The sequence below is a fragment of the Planococcus citri genome, chromosome 2 (genome assembly GCF_950023065.1).
Source record: "Planococcus citri chromosome 2, ihPlaCitr1.1, whole genome shotgun sequence".
NCBI classification, from domain to species: domain Eukaryota; kingdom Metazoa; phylum Arthropoda; class Insecta; order Hemiptera; family Pseudococcidae; genus Planococcus; species Planococcus citri.
The window spans coordinates 15,806,842-15,827,803 of NC_088678.1; the positions used below are offsets into that span (position 1 = coordinate 15,806,842).

At 36.8% G+C, this 20,962-nt stretch overlaps 1 protein-coding gene and 1 long non-coding RNA gene across 2 annotated transcripts in view; one reads left to right on the plus strand and one right to left on the minus strand.

Annotated features, from left to right (window-relative positions):
- LOC135834791 (uncharacterized) overlaps positions 1-20,962 on the plus strand; it is a 104,231-nt gene that overhangs the window by 49,056 nt on the left and 34,213 nt on the right. The gene's annotated exons all lie outside the window — the stretch shown is intronic.
- LOC135834790 (ankyrin repeat domain-containing protein 6-like) overlaps positions 1-20,962 on the minus strand; it is a 92,538-nt gene that overhangs the window by 48,304 nt on the left and 23,272 nt on the right. Inside the window, exon 2 of the mRNA XM_065348756.1 lies at positions 969-1,083. Within this exon, the coding sequence (XP_065204828.1) occupies positions 969-1,064 (96 nt within the window). The 5' untranslated portion in view covers positions 1,065-1,083. The remainder of the gene's footprint in view (positions 1-968; positions 1,084-20,962) is intronic.

Below are 20,962 nucleotides of genomic sequence, written 5' to 3' on the forward strand. Positions count from 1 at the left end.
GAGAAGATCATTATCATAAATCTCCAGAGTTTCCAGATTTTGAAATGGAACCGCTGAAAATCCACTTGGGTAGCGAATATCTTGCTTAGTGCTCATCTAGTCAAGTCCTGAATAACAAGGGCATAGTTTTTGCGAAAAATTCGTACCTGAAGACCGCAAAAGTGTATTTTTTGATCACGGTTCAACTGTATGGAAAAATAGACACTCAATCCAGCTAGAGGAAAAAGTGTCTTGTGACTAATTCGAACCTCCTTGAATGGTATTAAATCGTTTTCCCGTCATTTTGAAGCCTTCAGCGAATTGATTGTCTCCATCGTACTTCGTAATCAATGAAACTGGTACCTATCTAATTATCCACATCCATACCATTCATCAGCTCATTCCTTTCGCAACCAGAAGTCTCGAGGAAACCCTAACCAAAAAACCTCAACCATATACCCGCATCTCGAACTCGAACAATTATCACATTTACTTCTCTCTCTCTCGTCATCTCACAGAGATGCAGAGATTGCATAAGTGTACAATGTACATTACATACATATCTACATCTGCATGAAAACCATTCTGAGAATTTGGAAGCCTCGAAGGTAGGCGGCGTACTACACTCTGCACAGTCGACTGTTGCGGCTTTACTCACTGTGCGTGCACTTAACGCCATCACGATTTCATAAGCGGATGTAATAATGGTCATTTCGATACCTAACGAAAAAGAATCGAAACAAACCATCCAGAAATTGACCACATACATCGATCCAATCAACCCTATCGAATATCCGTGAAATCGTAAAATACTCGTCACATATGGCGGCTTCTCTCTCTCTCTCTCCTGTCTCTCTCTCTCGTTCTCTCGTCTTCATTAAATTCTTATGTTTTCCTATATACGGATAGTGAAAACAAGAGGGCAAAAAAAAAAATACAAAATAAACTAAAGGTAGGTACCACAATAAAAACGCAGCGCGAAAGCTTACCTTGAGAGGTCCAGTATTTGTAATCTGTCCAAGCGAACGGACCACTCGCTGAGAATCACCTTTCACAATAGCTTTAAGAAAGTCCTCTTCCAGCATTACCCGACGCTGACATTATCTATAACACAAAAATGTCACAATAAATGATTGTTTTTATACACCAAACATAGGTATAGGTACGAGTACGACGAGTATCTTGCACAGCGAGCCAAACAGTACCTCCTAAACGGTGCATTCGATGCTGGAGGATCATTTGCAATCAATGAAGGAGCAAGAAAAACACTCACACATATGAGCATGACGTATCGGTTGGTCTTCCCGAACGTGAAAAATTACCAACGTCAGTCAAAAGACCCAAACCAAGTACCAACCAATGAATATAAGGAAATCCAACACAACACCGAATACACCGATAGGCGAATTTAGACTCGAAGTGTAATATCTTCTACTTCTAAACTCTTCGTACGTATACGATAACATAACTGTAAATTAAAATAAAGACAGTTGAGGCAAAAAAATACCTAGGTACGAAAGAAAGAAAAAGACAGCCTACTATGTATATCTACACTGCAGATAATAGGTATTTTATACAAAGTGGTATTACCAATTATAGGGGCTCGCAGAAAATATGAAATATTAACCATATTCTATCTATTCCATATCCATATTCTACCTCATATGCTCTTCGTCGAGAGTTCGTTAATTCTTGAACTCGTATATCGTATATACGTATTTCTTAACGTTCATTTACATTAATTTAAATATTGATGAATACGTCGATATTATACACACTCTGTAGGATAATGAATCATTTTTTTCCTCCAGACTTTTAGTAGCATATGTGGTATTTTCGACCATATCTCGCCGACAGTTTTCAATAAGGTACAATTAAAAATGCCTCGTAGAATCGTATAGATCGCTCCGAACGTGCAGTGCAGGGGCGAGAGCGACGAGACAGCGATTTCATTCACAATATTCGATTCAAAGAGGCAGGAGGCATGAGTATAGAGAAGTTGTGCAATTCATCGCGACCTATTAAAAATAAAGAAAAAAGAGAAAGAATGAAAAAAATGACAAACGTCGTGTTGTTTCCGACGACTACCTTACCACGACTTGTAGGTACATTATGTATATGTATGTACTTACGACGAGAACTTTACTAAAATGGCCAACGCAAGCTCGAATCAAGAGGGAAAAAGAGCTAAAAGAATGCAATTAATCTACATTTAAAACAATACTAATTAGTTTCGAGTAACGCATTATTTCTTAGTTAATACAGCAAATAAACGCTCTCGATGGTAATTAAACCATTATTTTTTTGCGTCGCTGCTTTGGTTTGCTTTACCTTCTTTAATCAAACCTCGAGCGTGTCACGTTTTTATAATGCGCGTAACTAGGCTCGTATTCAGGATTCCCTCCTGTGAGGAGTGGGGGGAGGAGGGTGTCCTGGCTCGCCAATTTATTCCTGTAGCGCGTACCTTTACCGTCGTCGAGTGTCCGAGTGGTCGTTTTAGCGAAATTTTTTTCTGTTTTCTGACTCGGTGCGTTATTAAATAATAATGTTTGTTTCGCCAACTTTCGAGGTTTTACTACGACGACGATGGCTGCAGAGGTAAAAATAATGAATGGAAAGTTTATGTATGAGTAAGAGTTGAGCTAAGCTCTGGCTGTGTGTCGTGAGAATCGTGTCTGTGCATGGTCGTCTGGTATATAGGAATTTATTGTCGTATAAAAAGTTCTTACCTACGACTTTTGCCGGTGTGGAGAGGAGGATAAGATTTTTGTTTAGGAATTCGTTGTTTTTACTCGTGTGGGTATGATATGGCTTCATTGAGTACCTATATGAGATGTGTGTTTGGATGTACGAAATCATCGATTTATCTCATTACCTGCTCAAAAATTGAGAGCCATTAAAAGGAAGAAGCAAAGAATCAAGCTGCTCAGTGTCCGGCGTACAATGGGAATAATTGCAACCCTCCTTCCTCTGGAACAATTTTTTTTAATAAAGGGAAGTTGTCTTTAATAACAAAATTGCTGCCATTTTGATTGACTGGTCACTTGGTCAGCCAAAATCGCAGATTTGGCTTTCCAACATACGTAGTAATCGCACAAAATGTTTTCAACTGGGCAAAGCGACATCAAAAGAACGTACAAACATTCATCACCAGCCAAAATTTCAAGAGCTAAAGACGTGCATTTTTCGATTTCTGGTGAATTTTTGAAAATCAAATTGAGGCCAAAAGTGAGAAAAAAATTAAAATTTTACTAAATTGACCTAGAAAGCCGAAACTTAGGATATATGTATGTACCCAATTTTTGACCTGCCAAATCCATTGGAAACGGCTTTAAACCGTTTTGAGCAGTTCTGGAGCCTCCAGCAGATTTTTGAAACTTGATATTTCCACAAAATGTCATCAATTATTGACGTTAGAAATCCGAAATTCAAGCTGCACTCTAACTTAAGCACGCTATTAAGTCAATTACTGGTGGGCTTGAGTCATTTTGGTGACTCCAGCAACTTTTTGGAAATTATTGAAATGGGTGTGTGGAGGGGGGGTGAAGACTGAAGTAGACCTCCGGAGCAATCATATGAGCTGGATAGAAGCCCAAAAAGTGCAAAAAAAACTCCAAAAAAAATTCATAATTAAAAATTTGAAAAACACAACTTTTGAGAAAATCGCCTACAAAGTTTTTTTTCTGAAAAAAGCTGAAATTTCATATAATCCCAAAACCTTTATACCTAAAATTGAAGATTATTGTTTCTGATGTCAAATATTACTACCCACCTACATTTGCGATTTTTTTTACTCAATCTTTTCATGTTTATGAGCATTTTAAGCCTGAAAAACAATGATTAATAAATTAAAATTTTGTATTAAAATTCATTACTCTGTCCAAAAGCAAAAAAAATTATTAAATTACATTTTCTGTCAAAATTCAACTTGTAAAAATAAAAATTGTAAAAAAAAATTCAAAAATTTCTACCTGAGGCACGATTTGAACCCATACCTCCTGCTCCGTAATCCATCACCAATGCCACACAACTAGCGCTGCAGCTAGCTAAAACGAGTTTTTGAATGGTATACATGTTGTCACTGGCGACTAGGTGTAGAATAATTTAGAGCGTATTTTTTCGGAAGTCTTTTTACTGTGAAAAAACAAAATTGACCAAATGGTCCCTTCTTAGAAAAACTTTAGTTCCGTTTTTCTCCGCTTGGGGCGCACCTGCGGCGTTGATACTTTAACACGTGATAGTCAGATATGTTCTACATCAAAATCCATCAAAACCTCGATTATTGATTCTCTCGACTTTTTCACTAAAAACCCAATTACCTTGATAAATAGAAGCAACCAAATGGGCCCACTACCAACGGAATGACACATATGAAGTCACTCAGGATCACAATTTCACCACCATCATTAAATCTATGCTCAGTAATAGGATGTTCTATGTCACCCATGGGAAAGTCCAGTAGATTGAGAAGGCAAAAAAATGGGTTGCCTCAGGGGAGTGTTCTCACCCTAATCCTATTCAACATATACACGAATGACCAGCCAATTGGAGACCAGACCAGACACTTCCTGTATGCTAATGACCTGGCAGCAACCACTCAGGGGGATACACACATAGAAATACAAGAAATGTTGCAAGAAACCCTGAATAAATTAGAGACCTACTATATTATGTGGATAATGCTCTCAGACCAAATCCATCCAAAACTCAGGTATGTCGCTTTCACCTGAAGAATGCAAAGGCAAAGTGCACATTGAAGCTGGTATGGGGAGGAGTGCAGCTTGAGAACTGTGAAAATCACAAGTACCTAGGAATCACGCTAGACTGAACCCTCACATATAACAGACATTGTCAGAATACAAAAATGAAGGTGGAAGCAAGAAACAACTCACTGGGAAAACTGGTATCAACTAGATGGGGAGCAAAACAAAAGACACTGAGGACAACAGCCATGGCACTGTGCTACTCTACAGCAGAGTATGGATGTGCTGCCTGGGGCCTATCAGCTCATGTTGAGAAGATCTACGTTGCTCTCAACAACACCATGAGAATTGTGTCTGGGTGCCGCGGTGGATGTAGAGAGGACAAAAAAGAACAAGACCCCACCATGTTATGTTCAACCAGAAAGAGGTGCCCGCAAAGCTGAAGTCCAGGGCGAGTTTTATGAGGGAGACTTATGTGATGAAAGTGGATCCAGTGGAGGGGGAAGAGAAAGATGGTCGGATCTGGAGAAGGCCACATGTAACGAGAACTTGGCAAAAGGCAAATGGACACGAACTGCCATATATAGAGTGGCTCACACTGAGCCAGATCCAAGCTGGATGCACGCAGACAGCAGTAAACCTTACTAGATGGGGCATTCAGGATGATGTGAAGTGTCCGGAATTCCGGATTTCGGGCAAAAACAGAATGACAACCACCTCGTATATGACACAGGCACTGCATACACTAGAGAGGAGCTGTGGGGAGAAATGAACAAACACCTTGGAAGACCTAGTGCAGAGGTGGAAGGGGAGAATTTAAAGTGATCCGAATGTCCAGGACACAAGAAGAAGAAAGAAGAAGAGCCAAAATTCATTATGCAAATTAATTTCAGTATGCTATGAAGTCGACTGTATGTGGATTTCAAGTCGTTTTGGGAGCCTCCAGTGGCTTTTTGGAAACTACTGGTGCCTCCAGCAGATTTTCTGCTATGCTCGAAATTCCCATAAAACTTTAAGTTCCCAAACAGAGTTGGAAATCTGAAATTCATTCTACACTTCAATTTCAACACACTATGAAGTCAATTGCACGTGGGTTCAAGTCAACTTGGAGCCTCCAGCGACGTTTTGAAAATTCCTGGAGTTTCCAGCCGATTTTTGAAACTTGAAATTTCCACAAAATTTCATCAAATGGAATTAAGAACACAAAATTTACGCAGCAAACTAATTTCAATTTGAAATGCACCCTGCAGCCGACTTCATAGTGTATTGAAATTGAATTTGTGGGATGAATTTTCGTTTTCCAACTTGATAAGCACAGATTTACTTTCAGTGTTTGTGACCAGGGTGTCTAACAATACTCCCAGACAAAAAATCATGAATTTTTCATGACTTATTTTCCACAAGTTGACCGCATAAAAATACCCCCCCCCCCATAAATATCTTTAAACTGCCAGGCAATTTTTTAAAATTTGTAGGCAAGTAAGTACTTCAATTTTTTATTGATTTCTCCAATTTTTTGAACAAATTTTTAATTTTTTTCATAGCATGGAATTTTTAAAAAAATTTCAAGTTTGTTTCTAGCAAAATTCATGACTTTTTCATGACTTTTCATGCCTTTCATGACTGTTAGACACCCTGGTGACTCATTTCAATCGATTTAAACACAAATTTTCAAAATCCATTTCTGTCTGTTCAAATTCAAAAGTATCCCTATCGCAAATTATTTGTTTTTTTTTTTTTAAATGGAAGATTCTTCATTTTCGAACACGTCTGTCTATAAAATGACAATGGATTTTCCAGTTTTGGAAAAATTACCATAAAAAGGAGCAAAATGAAATTCACTTCCTTTATTATTTACCATCTTTGTGACTATTTCGACTAGTTTTGAGGCTAAATTCTCACAACAACATAACTAATTTCTCTGTGCTCAAATCCAGACATTTCTCAAACGATAATTTTTTGAAAAAAATATAAATTTTTTTTCCTTTGAACGCATTAATTTAAAAAGTCTAAATTTTGTTGATACTTGATCATTTCGACTTCCGGAGTCCATTGGTGGTGATTTTGAAGCATACTGAAGCCTTCAATTCACCGTCTTTGTGATCCTTCCAACTGATTTTATGTGCCTAAATTTTCAAAATTCGTTTCTATCAGTTTAAATCCGAAATTTTCTCAAGTGTTTTCAATCTAAAATCCTCAGAGATGTTCCAGAATCGCTCGGAACCACAGCTCATAAGTATCTCAATTTTATCAAATAAAAAATTGGCCAAACAAAATTTGAATTTTTAAAAAACCATCAAAAATTTCAAAAATTAAATGCAGTATGCAACTGAAATTTGGCCTGGGGTGCATTTTTGGGCACCCATTCTTTTTTTTTGTATAGCTCGGTTCAAAAATTGAATTTACGATTAAATAAGAAAATTGCCTCAGTTTCATAATTTTTTTCTTTATCATAATGAATAAAACGAACCAAACCGATGTGTCGTCATTTTGGACAAAATTGTGTGGGAAGGTGCCTGAAATTTTGTACAAGGCCAAAAAATGATTTAGATGCTTCAAATTGATCATGGAAGACCAAAACAAAGGAAACAAGGACGTAAAAAACCATTTTAGTACTTTTTCTGCTATTTTTTTAAAATGAAAATATGGATTCTTTGTGATGAAAAGTTGAATTAATTAGCCCTAAAAATATTCAAGCATAATGATTCGTTGAGATCATTCTTTTTAAAACTCCTCCACACTGGACATAAGTTCTGTAATTTTTAGCACACCTTGTACTATAAACAGATCGAAAAATTACCAAATCCATTAAAAAAAACACCTGTCATATCAAATTGAATTTAAAAGACATCAGCGCAGTCAAGACTTATCAAACATACTACATCACGAGTGTATTTTTTTCATAAACACAGCTCAAACTCGTTTTTTCCAGGTTTTAGATTAATGATCATGATGTAGCTGCAAACAATCATGGAAAATCTTCTCGTCTTGTTTATTAGCCCAACTGTGCATGGATCTTTACGAGCAACCATTATACGTAGGAAATGGCGGTAATTCGAGAATGTCATTTGGCGAATATCATTCGAAAGAGTGTAATTTTAAACAGCTTCGGATACGATACGAGTAGGTATTACGAGACGATTTTGAAGTGTTGCCGAATCATTAACACAGATGATGATAATACGTAAGAATGTAAATTTTTCGCGCCTCGCTCCGACTTGGAAAATGCGCGAATTACCAAACACCAACACCCAAAAGTATCTCTGTCGTAATTATAACTGACTCGGTTCGCGGCTAAAATCAACCGTGAAGTTATTTAAGGTGACGATGACGGTTTTTTCATCGTACACGGAAGAATTCGCGAGAAGCTGCAAATACCTCTATGTATGTATAATTCTGCTGGCGAAATTTTTAATACGACTCGTGGACTCGAATTTCACGCTCGTCTCCTTTTCAGATTAACTCTACACAGTGGACTATATTATAATGGTCGAAGCAATTTGGCTGGAATTTACACTAACTACAGCCAATGCCAAAATACGGCCATTGATCTTTTCAATGAACCGACTTCATTTATGTAGTTGGTTGATAAGCAAACACATTTTACTTAGGTATACATTTGACGATTTCAAACCATTAACATGATTCATATTTGTTTAAACGAACGGTAATAATTGTCGATTTGAGAGTTCGAAGAGACGAAGAATTTGTCGTTTTCTTCAATGAAAAGTGGTTCTCGAAATATACTCGTACGTGCTCGCGGAGAAGAAATGAGGAAATGTCTCATGTGTAGACGATGCGTGGACAGGTAAAGCTCGTAATTTTCTTTCATTGTGCATTTTTTCGACGAACAGGAACCGTTCAAAGATGACGTGAAAAATTACGCTTTCAAATTCTTGTCAGTTTTACGAGCGTAGTATTTTCGCTTTTTGTCCGTGCTATGCTGTGTCGTTCTCGTCGAAAAAATATGACGATGAGAGTGCCATGTTTGTCGTCGCGATGACTGGATATCGTTAGATGGGTTACTTCTCCCCCTCCCCCATCCTGCGTCTTGATATTCTTTGGAGAACATTTCATATTTTCATAAATCATTGAGTGGATATTATCACCTATAGGTAGCTGTTTAAACATCTGATTTTTAGCAAAACAGAAACTTTTCTGAAAAGTTGGTATTTTTAGAGTTGAATAAATTTAAGAAATTCTTGGCACAAAAATGGATATTTTTGACAGATCAAAATTCGAAAAGATTCAAAAAATGAACGAATTTTTATTTTTTTGTTGTGAGTGTAATTTTTATCATATTTTTCATGAAATACGTCAGAAAGAGGTCAAAATAAGACAACTGAAAAAATTTGAACTTTTTTTGATTATTGAAATTGAAAATTGAATTTTTTGGAATAATTTTGATTTTTTTGTGAGGAGTTCATTTCATTAAGTGAAAGGGGTTTTTCAACTTTTTCGACAGTTACGTAAAAATAGGGGTCAAATGGGTCAACTTCACCTATCAAAACTTTCTTTCATGTTTTAAATCAAAAAATCGCATTTCTTCGCAAACTTTGAATTTTTTTAAATCTACTTTGCAACATATGGTACCATCCCAATTTTGTAATCTGTTGTTCAGCATGAAAAGTTGTGCATAATATATTTTTTCAGAATTTTTGAGAGTCGGAACGATATAAAAACTACATTTCGAAACTTTTTGAGCTAATTTTTTGTACGAAAAAAGTGGCAACACTGATTTTTATGATATCACCAAAAAACGTTTCTAAACCCCTAACTATGAGACAAAGTTCCATTTGGTAGGTATCGCGGTTATTGAGTACTCCACTGCTGAAATGGACGATATTTTATGATTACTGAAAACTTTGACACCCCCTGGCTGCCTTTAAAAATAAGGTAGAGGGCTGCGATTTGCGCCATTGGTCATCCCTTCGGAAGGTCTTTCCACAGTGAAAATTTCAAAAAAATCACCGAACCCCCTACCAATTCTTGGTCCAATTGACGTGGAATGACCCAGAAAAAAAAACTTGAAAAAATTTGGATAATTTTTTTAAAAATGGACAATTCTGAGGAAAAAACTGTGAATTTTTTGCTGAAAATAGACATTTTTGATAGTATGGCTGTAAATATATAGATAAGTATTTTTGACAGAAGATCGATAGAAAATGATTTTTTTTTGGAGGGGGCAGAATCGAGTACTTTTGGTGCTAAAATAAAATATTTTTCACTAAAAATAGGTGCAATGTTTTTGTACACAAAATTGGTATTTTTTGGAAATTCTTTTTCTTTATTCCCAAAAATTAGGAAGTTGAATTATTCATATCATGTCAGACTTTTAAAAACTTGTGAAAAATTCTCATTTTACTATTGTTCATCTGACTTTTATGAACGTAGCAAAAATCTCGATAAATTCATGACATCATGTCAAAAAGAACTTCAAACTCTGAAAATATTGGAAAAATTTGATTTAATATTTAGAGTACCTACTTACTTTGACTTTCAAAAGAACTTGAAAAAAAATGATTACGAGTTCTCGATATCATGTCAGGCTTTTAAAAACTGAATAAAAATCACCGATTTATGAAATTTCTCCTGGAATTTAGTTCACTTTTAGATGAATACATCAAATCTGACTTGAAATTGAAAAAAAAATTACTATAATTATGACAAACTTTCAAAAATGACTTTTTTTGATATTTTATGAGATTTTTCTTTTTGCTTGGAATTATTCTAACACAGCAAAAACGTATCATGATTTAGAGCTTTCCTTCGAGAGCTGACTTTTCCCCTCGTTTTTGACAGAAAATGTGTACTTATACCTGATTTCGATGAAAAATGGGTAGAAAAAGCATTTTTTTCGTTGGCAGAAAATGATTTTTTTGGTGGACATGACTGGAACTAAAAATTGGTATATTTTTGACGAAAAAATATTCTTTCTTGTTTTCTTTGCAGAATGCGATTCTTTCGGCACAAAACTGGGCATTTTTGGTTAAAGTAAGTAAAATTTCTTCAGGCAAACAATGGGTTGGCATTTCTTGGCTTTTTTTTTATTCCTAAAAATTGAGATTTTTTACGGAAAATGGATATAAATTGTTTTTTTTTTACAAAAAATTAGAGTTTTCGCAAAAAATATGATCCCTTTAAAAAAATGGATTGATGTATGTATATTTTATGGAAAATTAGTATTTTAGAAAGTAAATAACAATCTTTGCCATAAAATGGATGTAATTCACATGAAATGGGTATTTGGAACAGACGATGAGTAGGAAGACGATTTTTTTTGGCAAAAAATATTTTTTTTAGACAGAAAATAATTAGGTCCATTTCCCCAGAACGACCACTTTCAGGTAGGGGGGTGAAAGTGGTGTCAATCGTTTGTGCTTCGTTTGTGTTCTTTTGTGCACTTCCTCTTTTTTTTTGTGCTCCCCCCCATGCCCCTCAATTTTTAAAAAAACATTTTGGTCGAAATGGTCGACCTAGGGAAATGAAAATCGATGAAATCGACCACTTTGCATTAGGAGGGTGAAAGTGGGGTCAATCGTTTGTGCTTCGTTTGTGCTGTTTTGTGCACGTACTCTTCTTTTTTGTGCTCCCCCCTGCCCTCAATTTTTGAAAAATCGTAGTGGTCGGCCTGGGGAAATGAAAATCGACCACTTTGCGTTAGGGGGGTGAAAATGGTGTCAATCGTTTGTGCTTGGTTTGTGCTCTTTTGTGCACGTACTCTTTTTTTTGTGCTCCCTCCGTTCCATCTTTTTTTGAAAAATCATTTTGGTCAGCCTGTGTAAATGAAAATGGACCACGTTGTGTTAGAGGGGTAAAAATCGTGTCAATCGTTTGTGCTTCGTTTGTGCTTTTTTATGCACGTACCTACTCTTTTTTTGTTCTCCCCCTCCCCTCAATTTTTGAAAAACCGTCTTGGATCGATTACAGGGTGTTAGTCCAGTAAAATTTGCATCGAATAGGGAAAATCGAGGTGGCAAGCTGATTTTTGGTCTATTGGTCCATTTCGATGTCCTAAAAATGAATCCGAGGAGTCCCCTACTGTCCCGGGTGAGCTTCCCCCAAATTGTGGATCTTAGCCCCCCCAAAATCGATTTTTGACCAAAATCTCAAAAAATATGGACTCTAGCGCAAAAATGGTTGGAACAAAATATGTCGTTCTACATCAAATTTTCTAGGTATCAGATGAGCCATGGCACTTCGAACATAAGGCGGTTTGGAGTAGCGCCATAACGTTGATGTTTAATAATGATCGTAATATTTTTAATCATTCAAAAATGGTATGGGGGGGGGGTTCTCTTTGTTTTTCTCATGTGCAGAGTGGACCACAGCGCCACTCCTCCCCCACCCCCTCACCATTCAGTTATTTGCCGATATACATACATGAGGTGAATTGAAATGCACTAAAACATGTAAAAACATCGAATGGAATGTTTATAGTTAGGTATACGAGTTTCAAACTCCAATTTCAACGTGGTGTGACCAATTCTCCCCTTTTGTAGATCCCAAGCCCTCCAAAAATTTTTTCCTATCCATCCTCTGTAATATTGGTCCAGTTGGAAAAATTCTGCAATTGTCATGTCCTAGTTCATGTACATTTAATTTTAAATCAAAGTACAGCTTAACACAGGGATGAGGCCCGGCTCAGGACCAGGATCCAAAACCCGAAAAAGCCACGATTATTTCCTTGAAGCCCGAATGTCCAAGCCCCAAAACCTTAAAAACTGTAACCTACAAAGCCCTGGCCCAAAGTTCAAAACCTTTTCCTCTGAAAAGCAAGCCCAGAACGTGAGCCTCGAAACCCAAACTGTGATCAGGGCTTTTTGGGGCTTTTTGGGGCTTGTAAATTTTTTAAATTTCTATTGTAATTACCGTTCTGTGCATCTCAAAAGTCAAAAATGATGATTTTCAAAAAAAAAAAAGTTTACAACTCCCGCAAGAAGTTTAATATTCCAACTTTCAAGGGGTTTTTGGTACATTATTTATATTCCCAAGCCCAGAACGTGAGCCCCGAAACCCAAACTGTGATCAGGGCTTTTCAGGGCTTGTGTGAATTTTGTAAATTTCTATTGTAATTTAATTACCATTCAGTGCATCTCAATAGTCAAAAAAGATCATTTTCAAGAAAAAATTCAGAACTTCAGCAAAAAGTTTAATATTTTAAGGGGTTTTTGGTATTTTGGTACAGTAGGTATATATATTCTGTAGGTAGTTCATTGTTATTTGAAAAATGACACTTGAAAATATAAAAAATTTGGACAGTAATTAAAAACTACAAAAAAATTCAATTCTGATTTTAAAAAATCAGTTCCATTCAAATAATTTTGAAAAAAGCAATCGGAATCTGCCCTTAAAATGTTATTTTTTTTCAACATAAAATCAAATAAGATTTTACTTTATTCTTCACTAAAATTGCAATTTCAAGCCCCAAAAAGCCCCGGAAAGCCCTGAACACTTCATTCAAGCCCTGGACACTGAGCCCTGAAACCTAAACCCAAAGTTTCCTGGGCCCAAATCCAAGCCCAAGACCTAATAAATTTTTGATTGAAAGCCCAAGCCCCGGGACCCGAAACCTGAAAAAAAGTCGTTCGGGGCATCATCCCTGGCTTAACATCAGCCCCCCCTCCCACATACATTTTTTTTGTATTCATTATTTGTAATTGAGGTCACTCATTCGGTAACTGCAACATTTGTGTGGTGGGTGAGGAGGGGTATTTTCAACTTTGAATGATTTGATGTCATAATTTATTTTACTACACCTGAGTGAGGTCAAAAATGATTTAAGGAACATTGTACGAGTATTTCATAATTATCTATCATGACTCGTAAGTCGTATTCAAAAATGAAAAATTCACATATTTGGTTGACTGCAAAGTCTTACTTACGAGGCTGAATTCCCCAATTTGGGGAAAGCTCATCCGGGACAGGTGGGTACACCCTAGGGTTAGTGTTCTTGGTATAAAAATAGGACAATGTACCAAAATTCGCTTGCCCCTGAGAGTTTCCCAATGGCCCCATTTTTTTTCACTGATTTTCTTGGGCTATTAAATTACGTTCATATGGGCTTCAATTGTACAGAACAGAAGGAAAAAATGTGAGCGGGTGGAGGGAGAGGCTGATGTTAAGCTGTACTTTGATTTAAAATTAAATGTACATGAACTAGGACATGACAATTGCAGAATTTTTCCAACTGGACCAATATTACAGAAGATGGGTTGGAAAAAATTTTTGGAGGGCTTGGGATCTACAAAAAATATTACGATCATTATTAAACATCAACGTTATGGCGCTACTCCAAACCGCCTTATGTTCGAAGTGCCATGGCTCATCTGATACCTAGAAAATTTGATGTAGAACGACATATTTTGTTCCAACCATTTTTGCGCTAGAGTCCATATTTTTTGAGATTTTGGTCAAAAATCGATTTTGGGGGGGCTAAGATCCACAATTTGGGGGAAGCTCACCCGGGACAGTAGGGGACTCCTCGGATTCATTTTTAGGACATCGAAATGGACCAATAGACCAAAAATCAGCTTGCCACCTCGATTTTCCCTATTCGATGCAAATTTTACTGGACTAACACCCTGTAATCGATCCAAGACGGTTTTTCAAAAATTGAGGGGAGGGGGAGAACAAAAAAAGAGTAGGTACGTGCATAAAAAAGCACAAACGAAGCACAAACGATTGACACGATTTTTACCCCTCTAACACAACGTGGTCCATTTTCATTTACACAGGCTGACCAAAATGATTTTTCAAAAAAAGATGGAACGGAGGGAGCACAAAAAAAAGAGTACGTGCACAAAAGAGCACAAACCAAGCACAAACGATTGACACCATTTTCACCCCCCTAACGCAAAGTGGTCGATTTTCATTTCCCCAGGCCGACCACTACGATTTTTCAAAAATTGAGGGCAGGGGGGAGCACAAAAAAGAAGAGTACGTGCACAAAACAGCACAAACGAAGCACAAACGATTGACCCCACTTTCACCCTCCTAATGCAAAGTGGTCGATTTCATCGATTTTTATTTCCCTAGGTCGACCATTTCGACCAAAATGTTTTTTTAAAAATTGAGGGGCATGGGGGGGAGCACAAAAAAAAAGAGGAAGTGCACAAAAGAACACAAACGAAGCACAAACGATTGACACCACTTTCACCCCCCTACCTGAAAGTGGTCGTTCTGGGGAAATGGACCTAAAATAATTGCTACGGTGAAAACTGGCCATTTTGGCAGAAAATGAGCATGTGTAAATTGAATCAATTTTTTAAAAAAACAAAATTCTGCATCTGATGAAAATTCAAAGAAATTGGTCAAAACTTCCAACATATCAGTACAATGTTGTTATAGACGCCATCCACGTTCTTCGTCGCTGTGCCTGCCCAGACCCAGGTAATTTTTCATCATTCGTCTTCGTGTTGATAGCCACGATTATTTAATAATGAAGAGAATTACGCCGAAGATATCGATCGAAGCGATTCGCGATCCGTAGTGGACGAAGATATAGCCAGCAGATAAAACTGCATATTCGGCGATAATCGGCACGTTGCACGGTGCACGCTGCGCTGTTCGAAGCGTGAATTTGATTAAAAATGTCTCAACTCGATGATTACCTCATTGCCCTTTTGAATAATATGCAACGTATTCTCAACTGCACGTTTCCGAATCTCTCGGCTCGAGCATCTAGTCTCGTGCTGATCGATTTGTTTGTTTTGTATGCCATGCCATCAAGAAGAGAAGCGAAGGAAAATACATCGCAGTTACGCACGAATTGTAATTTCCGCACGTAAAATTTGCCTAGCCACGTTTTTCCATCGGCCAAGCCAAGAGTCAGGCCAAGCCAGGCGTACTTTTGTACCATTATTACCCAAAATTACATCTTGATGAGTTTGTTTTTCGACTTTATCCACCTTCTGAGAAGCTATGTATACGCTATACGAGTGAGTCGAGAGCAGCTTGTATACACATAACACTTTGTTAAACGAATTGAAATCACATAATACCGCGTACCTAAAATACCCATACCTGAGCTGCGATTTAATGAACGCGTAAGAATGCCACACGAATGATTCCGCGTGAAAAAACGAGGAAAAAAGTGAATAAAATTAGGTAACGGACGCGAAGCTGGAGCCGGACGATGTGCTATGGTTAATTTTATCACAATCTCGCGATGTACGAGTAGGTAATTTTCCTCCATCCTCCTCTCGCACATTACATCGAGTATAAGATAATTTTCGTGTATATCTGCCCATCGATCGACGACCAACAGACGATAAACGGTGCAGTTGTGGGATGCGTTTTACGAGCCAAGGTATCGATTTACCAATTTCTCATTCATAAATGACGCTCATTCAGTCGGATTAATAAGCCAATATGTTTATTTTGATAGACCACCTCGTACGCTTTCCAAATTATCCAATGGTTGGAAATCAAATCACCGAGTGCTAAAGTGAAAACTGTACGGGCATATTCGATATCAATTTCCATATTATGCTCATGTGTGCTTTAATATCGCAACATTCCATTTTTTTTCGCACCTAAATTGCTCCGATCGAGGTGATAAATTAGCTTGTTTACACGTGACCGATGTTGTTAAGTGAAAATTTACGCAGTCTGGTCTTCGGTTTATGTGTAATTTTTTTCTATATACTTTGCACACTGCTTTGATCTACCACACGTGTTACTATATCGCTTGGAGAACATTACTGGTATTTTATACTCGACTTTATGACCATCTAATCCTTTCCGTTGTGGTCGTATCGTACCATCGAAATGATAATCGTCAAATGGCCACGAGATACTTAATACTTATGCGATTCTTAGAATTCCTGAGTACCTACTTGCATATGGAATGAATCAACTTGAATGCAAGAAGAATTGTCGCAGAGATGGTACCTGTGAAAGCTACGAAATTGACAAGAATTTCATTTGCTGCAAAAAAAATGCTATAGTTCACTGGCAAAAGTATACATTAGTATAAGTACCTATTCTGTCGAAAACGCTCGCTTTTCGTCAAAAATACGCATTTTCTGTCAAAATAACTTTTCTTTGTTGAAAAATACCTCCTCTCTGTCAAGAACATCACTTTTGTGGCTATCAAAAAACATGGTACAGTTTCCTGCTAAAAATCTAATTTTTTTGCCAAAAGTAGGTATTCAAATTTACTGTCAATAAAACTTACTCCATTTTCGGTCTAAAGTAATCATTTTATGTTAAAAACACCTACTTTGTATCGATAAAAAATCTGCCAAAATACCTACCTACCCATTTTCTGTCAAAGATACCCATTTTTTAGTCAAAGTATTTTGCCAAAATAATCACTTTTTTTTGTAATATGATCAGTGATTACTTTCAATAAAAACTACTCATTTTTGGTCAAAATAGAAATTCTTTTTTTTAAGAATCAGATTTTCTGCGGATTCCTTTTTCGTCGAAAATGACCATTTTTTGGTCAAAGTACATATTACGTAGGTATCATAAATTTTTTTTCCAACTTGTCTATTGTCCTAAATGCCTATTTTCTGTCAAATATTCGAGTATGGACAATAATGGACATTGTATGTACATACCCTTTCTTGTCAAAAATTTTTAAAAAATATTTACCCTCTCAACTTTTTTTAAAATACTAATTTTTGCTTAAAATGCCCATTTTTTGTTAAAAATATGTTCCTACTCCTACCTAATTCTGATTTTTTTCAGGTTCTTTAAAATCAGAATGTGACGTTGTTTTTTACATTTTAATTTATGTAGGCAATATAGTTTTTTTTATAACATACAGGCATGAAATCCACCATTTATTTTTTTTAGTGACTCAAGTGACTGAAAAATAGCAAAAAAGTGACCAAAAATTTGAGAAAAATGTTACGTGTTATAATAAACATATAAGAATTCATTAAGAGTATATTCGAATAAAGTCATCTTGACATCATGAGCTATAAGATAAACTAAACTAATTGACGGTGTCGCCATCTATCATATCGTAGCATATGTAACATGCCCTTTTCTTTAAAAAAAAAATAAAAAATAAAATAAAAAATAATAATTTATAAAAAAAAAAATTAAGATAACGAGTACAATAACGAGTACAATAATAACGGAACGAAGTCCGATTAAAGGTTCAATTTCTCCGGTTTCTTTACTGATCGACCAGAACGAGTAACAATTTTAGATTTGTCAACAGGAGGATTGAGTATAGGTGACGGTGACGAGTGAGGTGATGCTTTAGCGGCAGAGTTTTGTTCAGGGGCGACTGTATCGACGGAATCTTCGATATCAATGTCGAGTTCTGGGCAAAACGTATTCGAATTTGAGCTGATGCGAGGTCTCAGCCACTTAACATTTCGTCGGAAAGTTCGATTATCGTTTGTACAAACCGTGTAGGAATCATGGGGGTGAATTACAGTCACAATAGCCTTTTCCCAATGTCGGTGAGCAATTTTAATCCATACTGGTTGCTTTAAAACGAATGAAGGTGCAGCTTTTGTGGATTTCGAGTATTGCTGGGATGAGCGTTGTTGCTGTTTATTGAGTTTATCTGAGTGAGCCGATGTAGAATAATTTGGTCGAAGTAAATCGTTATGGATAGGTATGTTTGTACGAAGATATCTACCCATTAACATAGTTGACGGCGCTGAGGTAGATTCTTTATCGGTGGTGTTGTATTCTAGTATAGCTAGACCTTCATCACGATTATCTTTACGTGCCTTAGTAATCAGTGATTTTGCAGTTTGAATGGCCCTTTCAACTTGTCCGTTAGATTGTGAATAAAGTGGGCTGGATGTTACTGGTGTGCAGGAAATCGACTCAAGGAATTTTAAAAACGTAGTTGAGGTGAATGGAGGCCCATTATCACTGTATAATTTTTGAGGAAGTCCATGGGTATAGAATATGGTTTTCAAAACTCGAATTACTTGATCAGCTGTGCTGTTACTCGGCAATTTACGTACTTCGATGTATTTTGAAAATATATCAACCAATACAAGGTACAGGTCTTTACCAACGTGCATGAAGTCTACTGCTACTTCCGAGAATGGCAATTCAGGTAGTTGACGATGGATCATCTTCGTTTTAGGTTGAGCTGAGATCGTTGAACAACATGTTTCACAGGCCGAAACATATTTCTTTATGTCGTTCGCCATGCCAGGCCAATAAAAACTTTTCCTAGCTTTTCTTACGCATGATTGTATACCTTGATGCGCATTGTGAACAACTGAAAGGTATTGTTGTCGAAGTGTTTGAGGTACAAAAATGCGGTTATCTTTAAAGACGACATCGTTTTGTTCACTTAATTCATGTTGAAAATTGTATGCGAAGTGCAGTTCTTGAGGTAGATCGGATTTGTAGTGAGGAAATCCATTTCTGATATAGTGACGTAGTTTTTGGAGGAGGGGATCGGCAAGGGACGCATTCTTCAGAGTATTTTGCTGAGGTGAAGTCATTGATAAGGAGTTTAAACGCAGATTTTCGTAGTCAAGTTTTCCAATGTTGACAGTAGTATTTATCGGAGCTCTGGAGAGTGCATCAGCCAAAATTAGTTGTTTTCCAGGTTTATAAATTAACTCGAATCAGTAGGGCAATGTTTTGAGAACTAAACGTTGCAATCTCGGAGATAATTCATCGATAGGTTTTTTAAATATGGACAGCAAAGGTTTGTGGTCAGTTTCCACGATAAAATTAGCTCCATATACATAGTAATGAAATCGTTTAATTCCAGCCACTATAGCTAGTGCTTCTTTTTCTATTTGGCTATATCGTTGCTGTGTATCCGTAAGGCGAGCGGAGGCATAGGCAACTGGTTTTGAATCTTGTAGTAAAACAAACCCAAGTCCATATCTGCTGGCATCTACAGAAACGACTGATTGCTTTTTTGGGTCAAAGTAATTCAGTACTGGAGTAGTACAAATTAATTTCTTGATATCTTCGAACGTCTTTGTATGTTTATCAGTCCAAACAAATTCGTTTCTTTCTGATGTAAGATCACGCAATATTTTTGTTTTATCAGAGAGATTTGGTAAGAATTTAGCGAGGTAGGTAGTCATACCGATGAATGTTTTGAGTTGCTCCTTAGACATGGGCTGTGGGAATTCCGTAATGGCAGCAATTTTCTCTGGATTAGCACTAACTCCTTTATCACTAATTATGTGACCAAGGAACTTTAACTCTTTCTGACAAAAATGGAATTTTTGTTTTGATAAGGTCAGATTAAACTGCTTTGCTCGTTCTAGGAATGCGATGAGAGCTTCGTCATGTTCTTTTTTATTTCTGCCATAAATGATAAAATCGTCAATATATCCACGTACATTTTTCAAACCTTCAATAATCTTATCCATATCAGCCTGGTATACTTCGGCACTACTAACTAATCCATATGGTAAGACCAAGTATCGGAATCGGCCCCATGGTGTTCCTATTACTAGAATATCAGATGTTTCTTTGGAAACTGGCATTTGTGAGAATGCGAAGGAAGCATCAGCAACGGTGAAGTGAGTACAGTTGGCTAAATCGGCACTGATATCATCGAACGTGTTCAGCTTGTAGTGATGACGTTTCACGAACGGATTGAGAGAACGAGGATCCATTCCAATTTTTATTTTATCGTTTTTTTTTAATAATAATGGGATGCACCCATTCTGTTGGGCCATCAACTGGTTCTAAAACCTTTGTTGCAACGAGATGGTCTAATTCTGCCTTGACTTGATCACGAATCATTCTAGGTATATTTCTGATTGGATGAACGGTAGGAACGGCATCGTCTGATAACTGTATAGAATATTCGAAGGGCAATCTTGATTCGCTTTTAGAAAATACAGAATCGTATTTTTGAAAAATGATATCTTTCGTTAACGGCATTGTAGTATTTTGGGAGGTAGAATACGTACGTTTTATTAGTCCTAGTTCAACGCAGGCTGACGAACTTAGTAATGGTGTAGCTTTTGCTTGTAGTTCCTTGATAACGAATATACGTTCCTTCGTTGTACGATTTTTATATGATAATGTGGCTGTAAAATAGCCGATAGGAGTAACTTTTTCACTTTGATACGGTTCTAATCTTACTTTTGTTCGATGAAGATGAATGTTGCTCATTTGGGAAAACGCTGATTCTCCTATAGTTGTAACATCAGCTGCAGAATCGAGTTTGAAAGATACTTTAACAGCATCATTTACCAGTATGTCTTCCGTAAAGGTTTTGTCACATTCGTCATGAGAAAGCTTTGACAATTTTAAAGCACGAACGTTAAAGTCTACTGATGAATCTGAATCGTTATCATTATCAGCCTCTG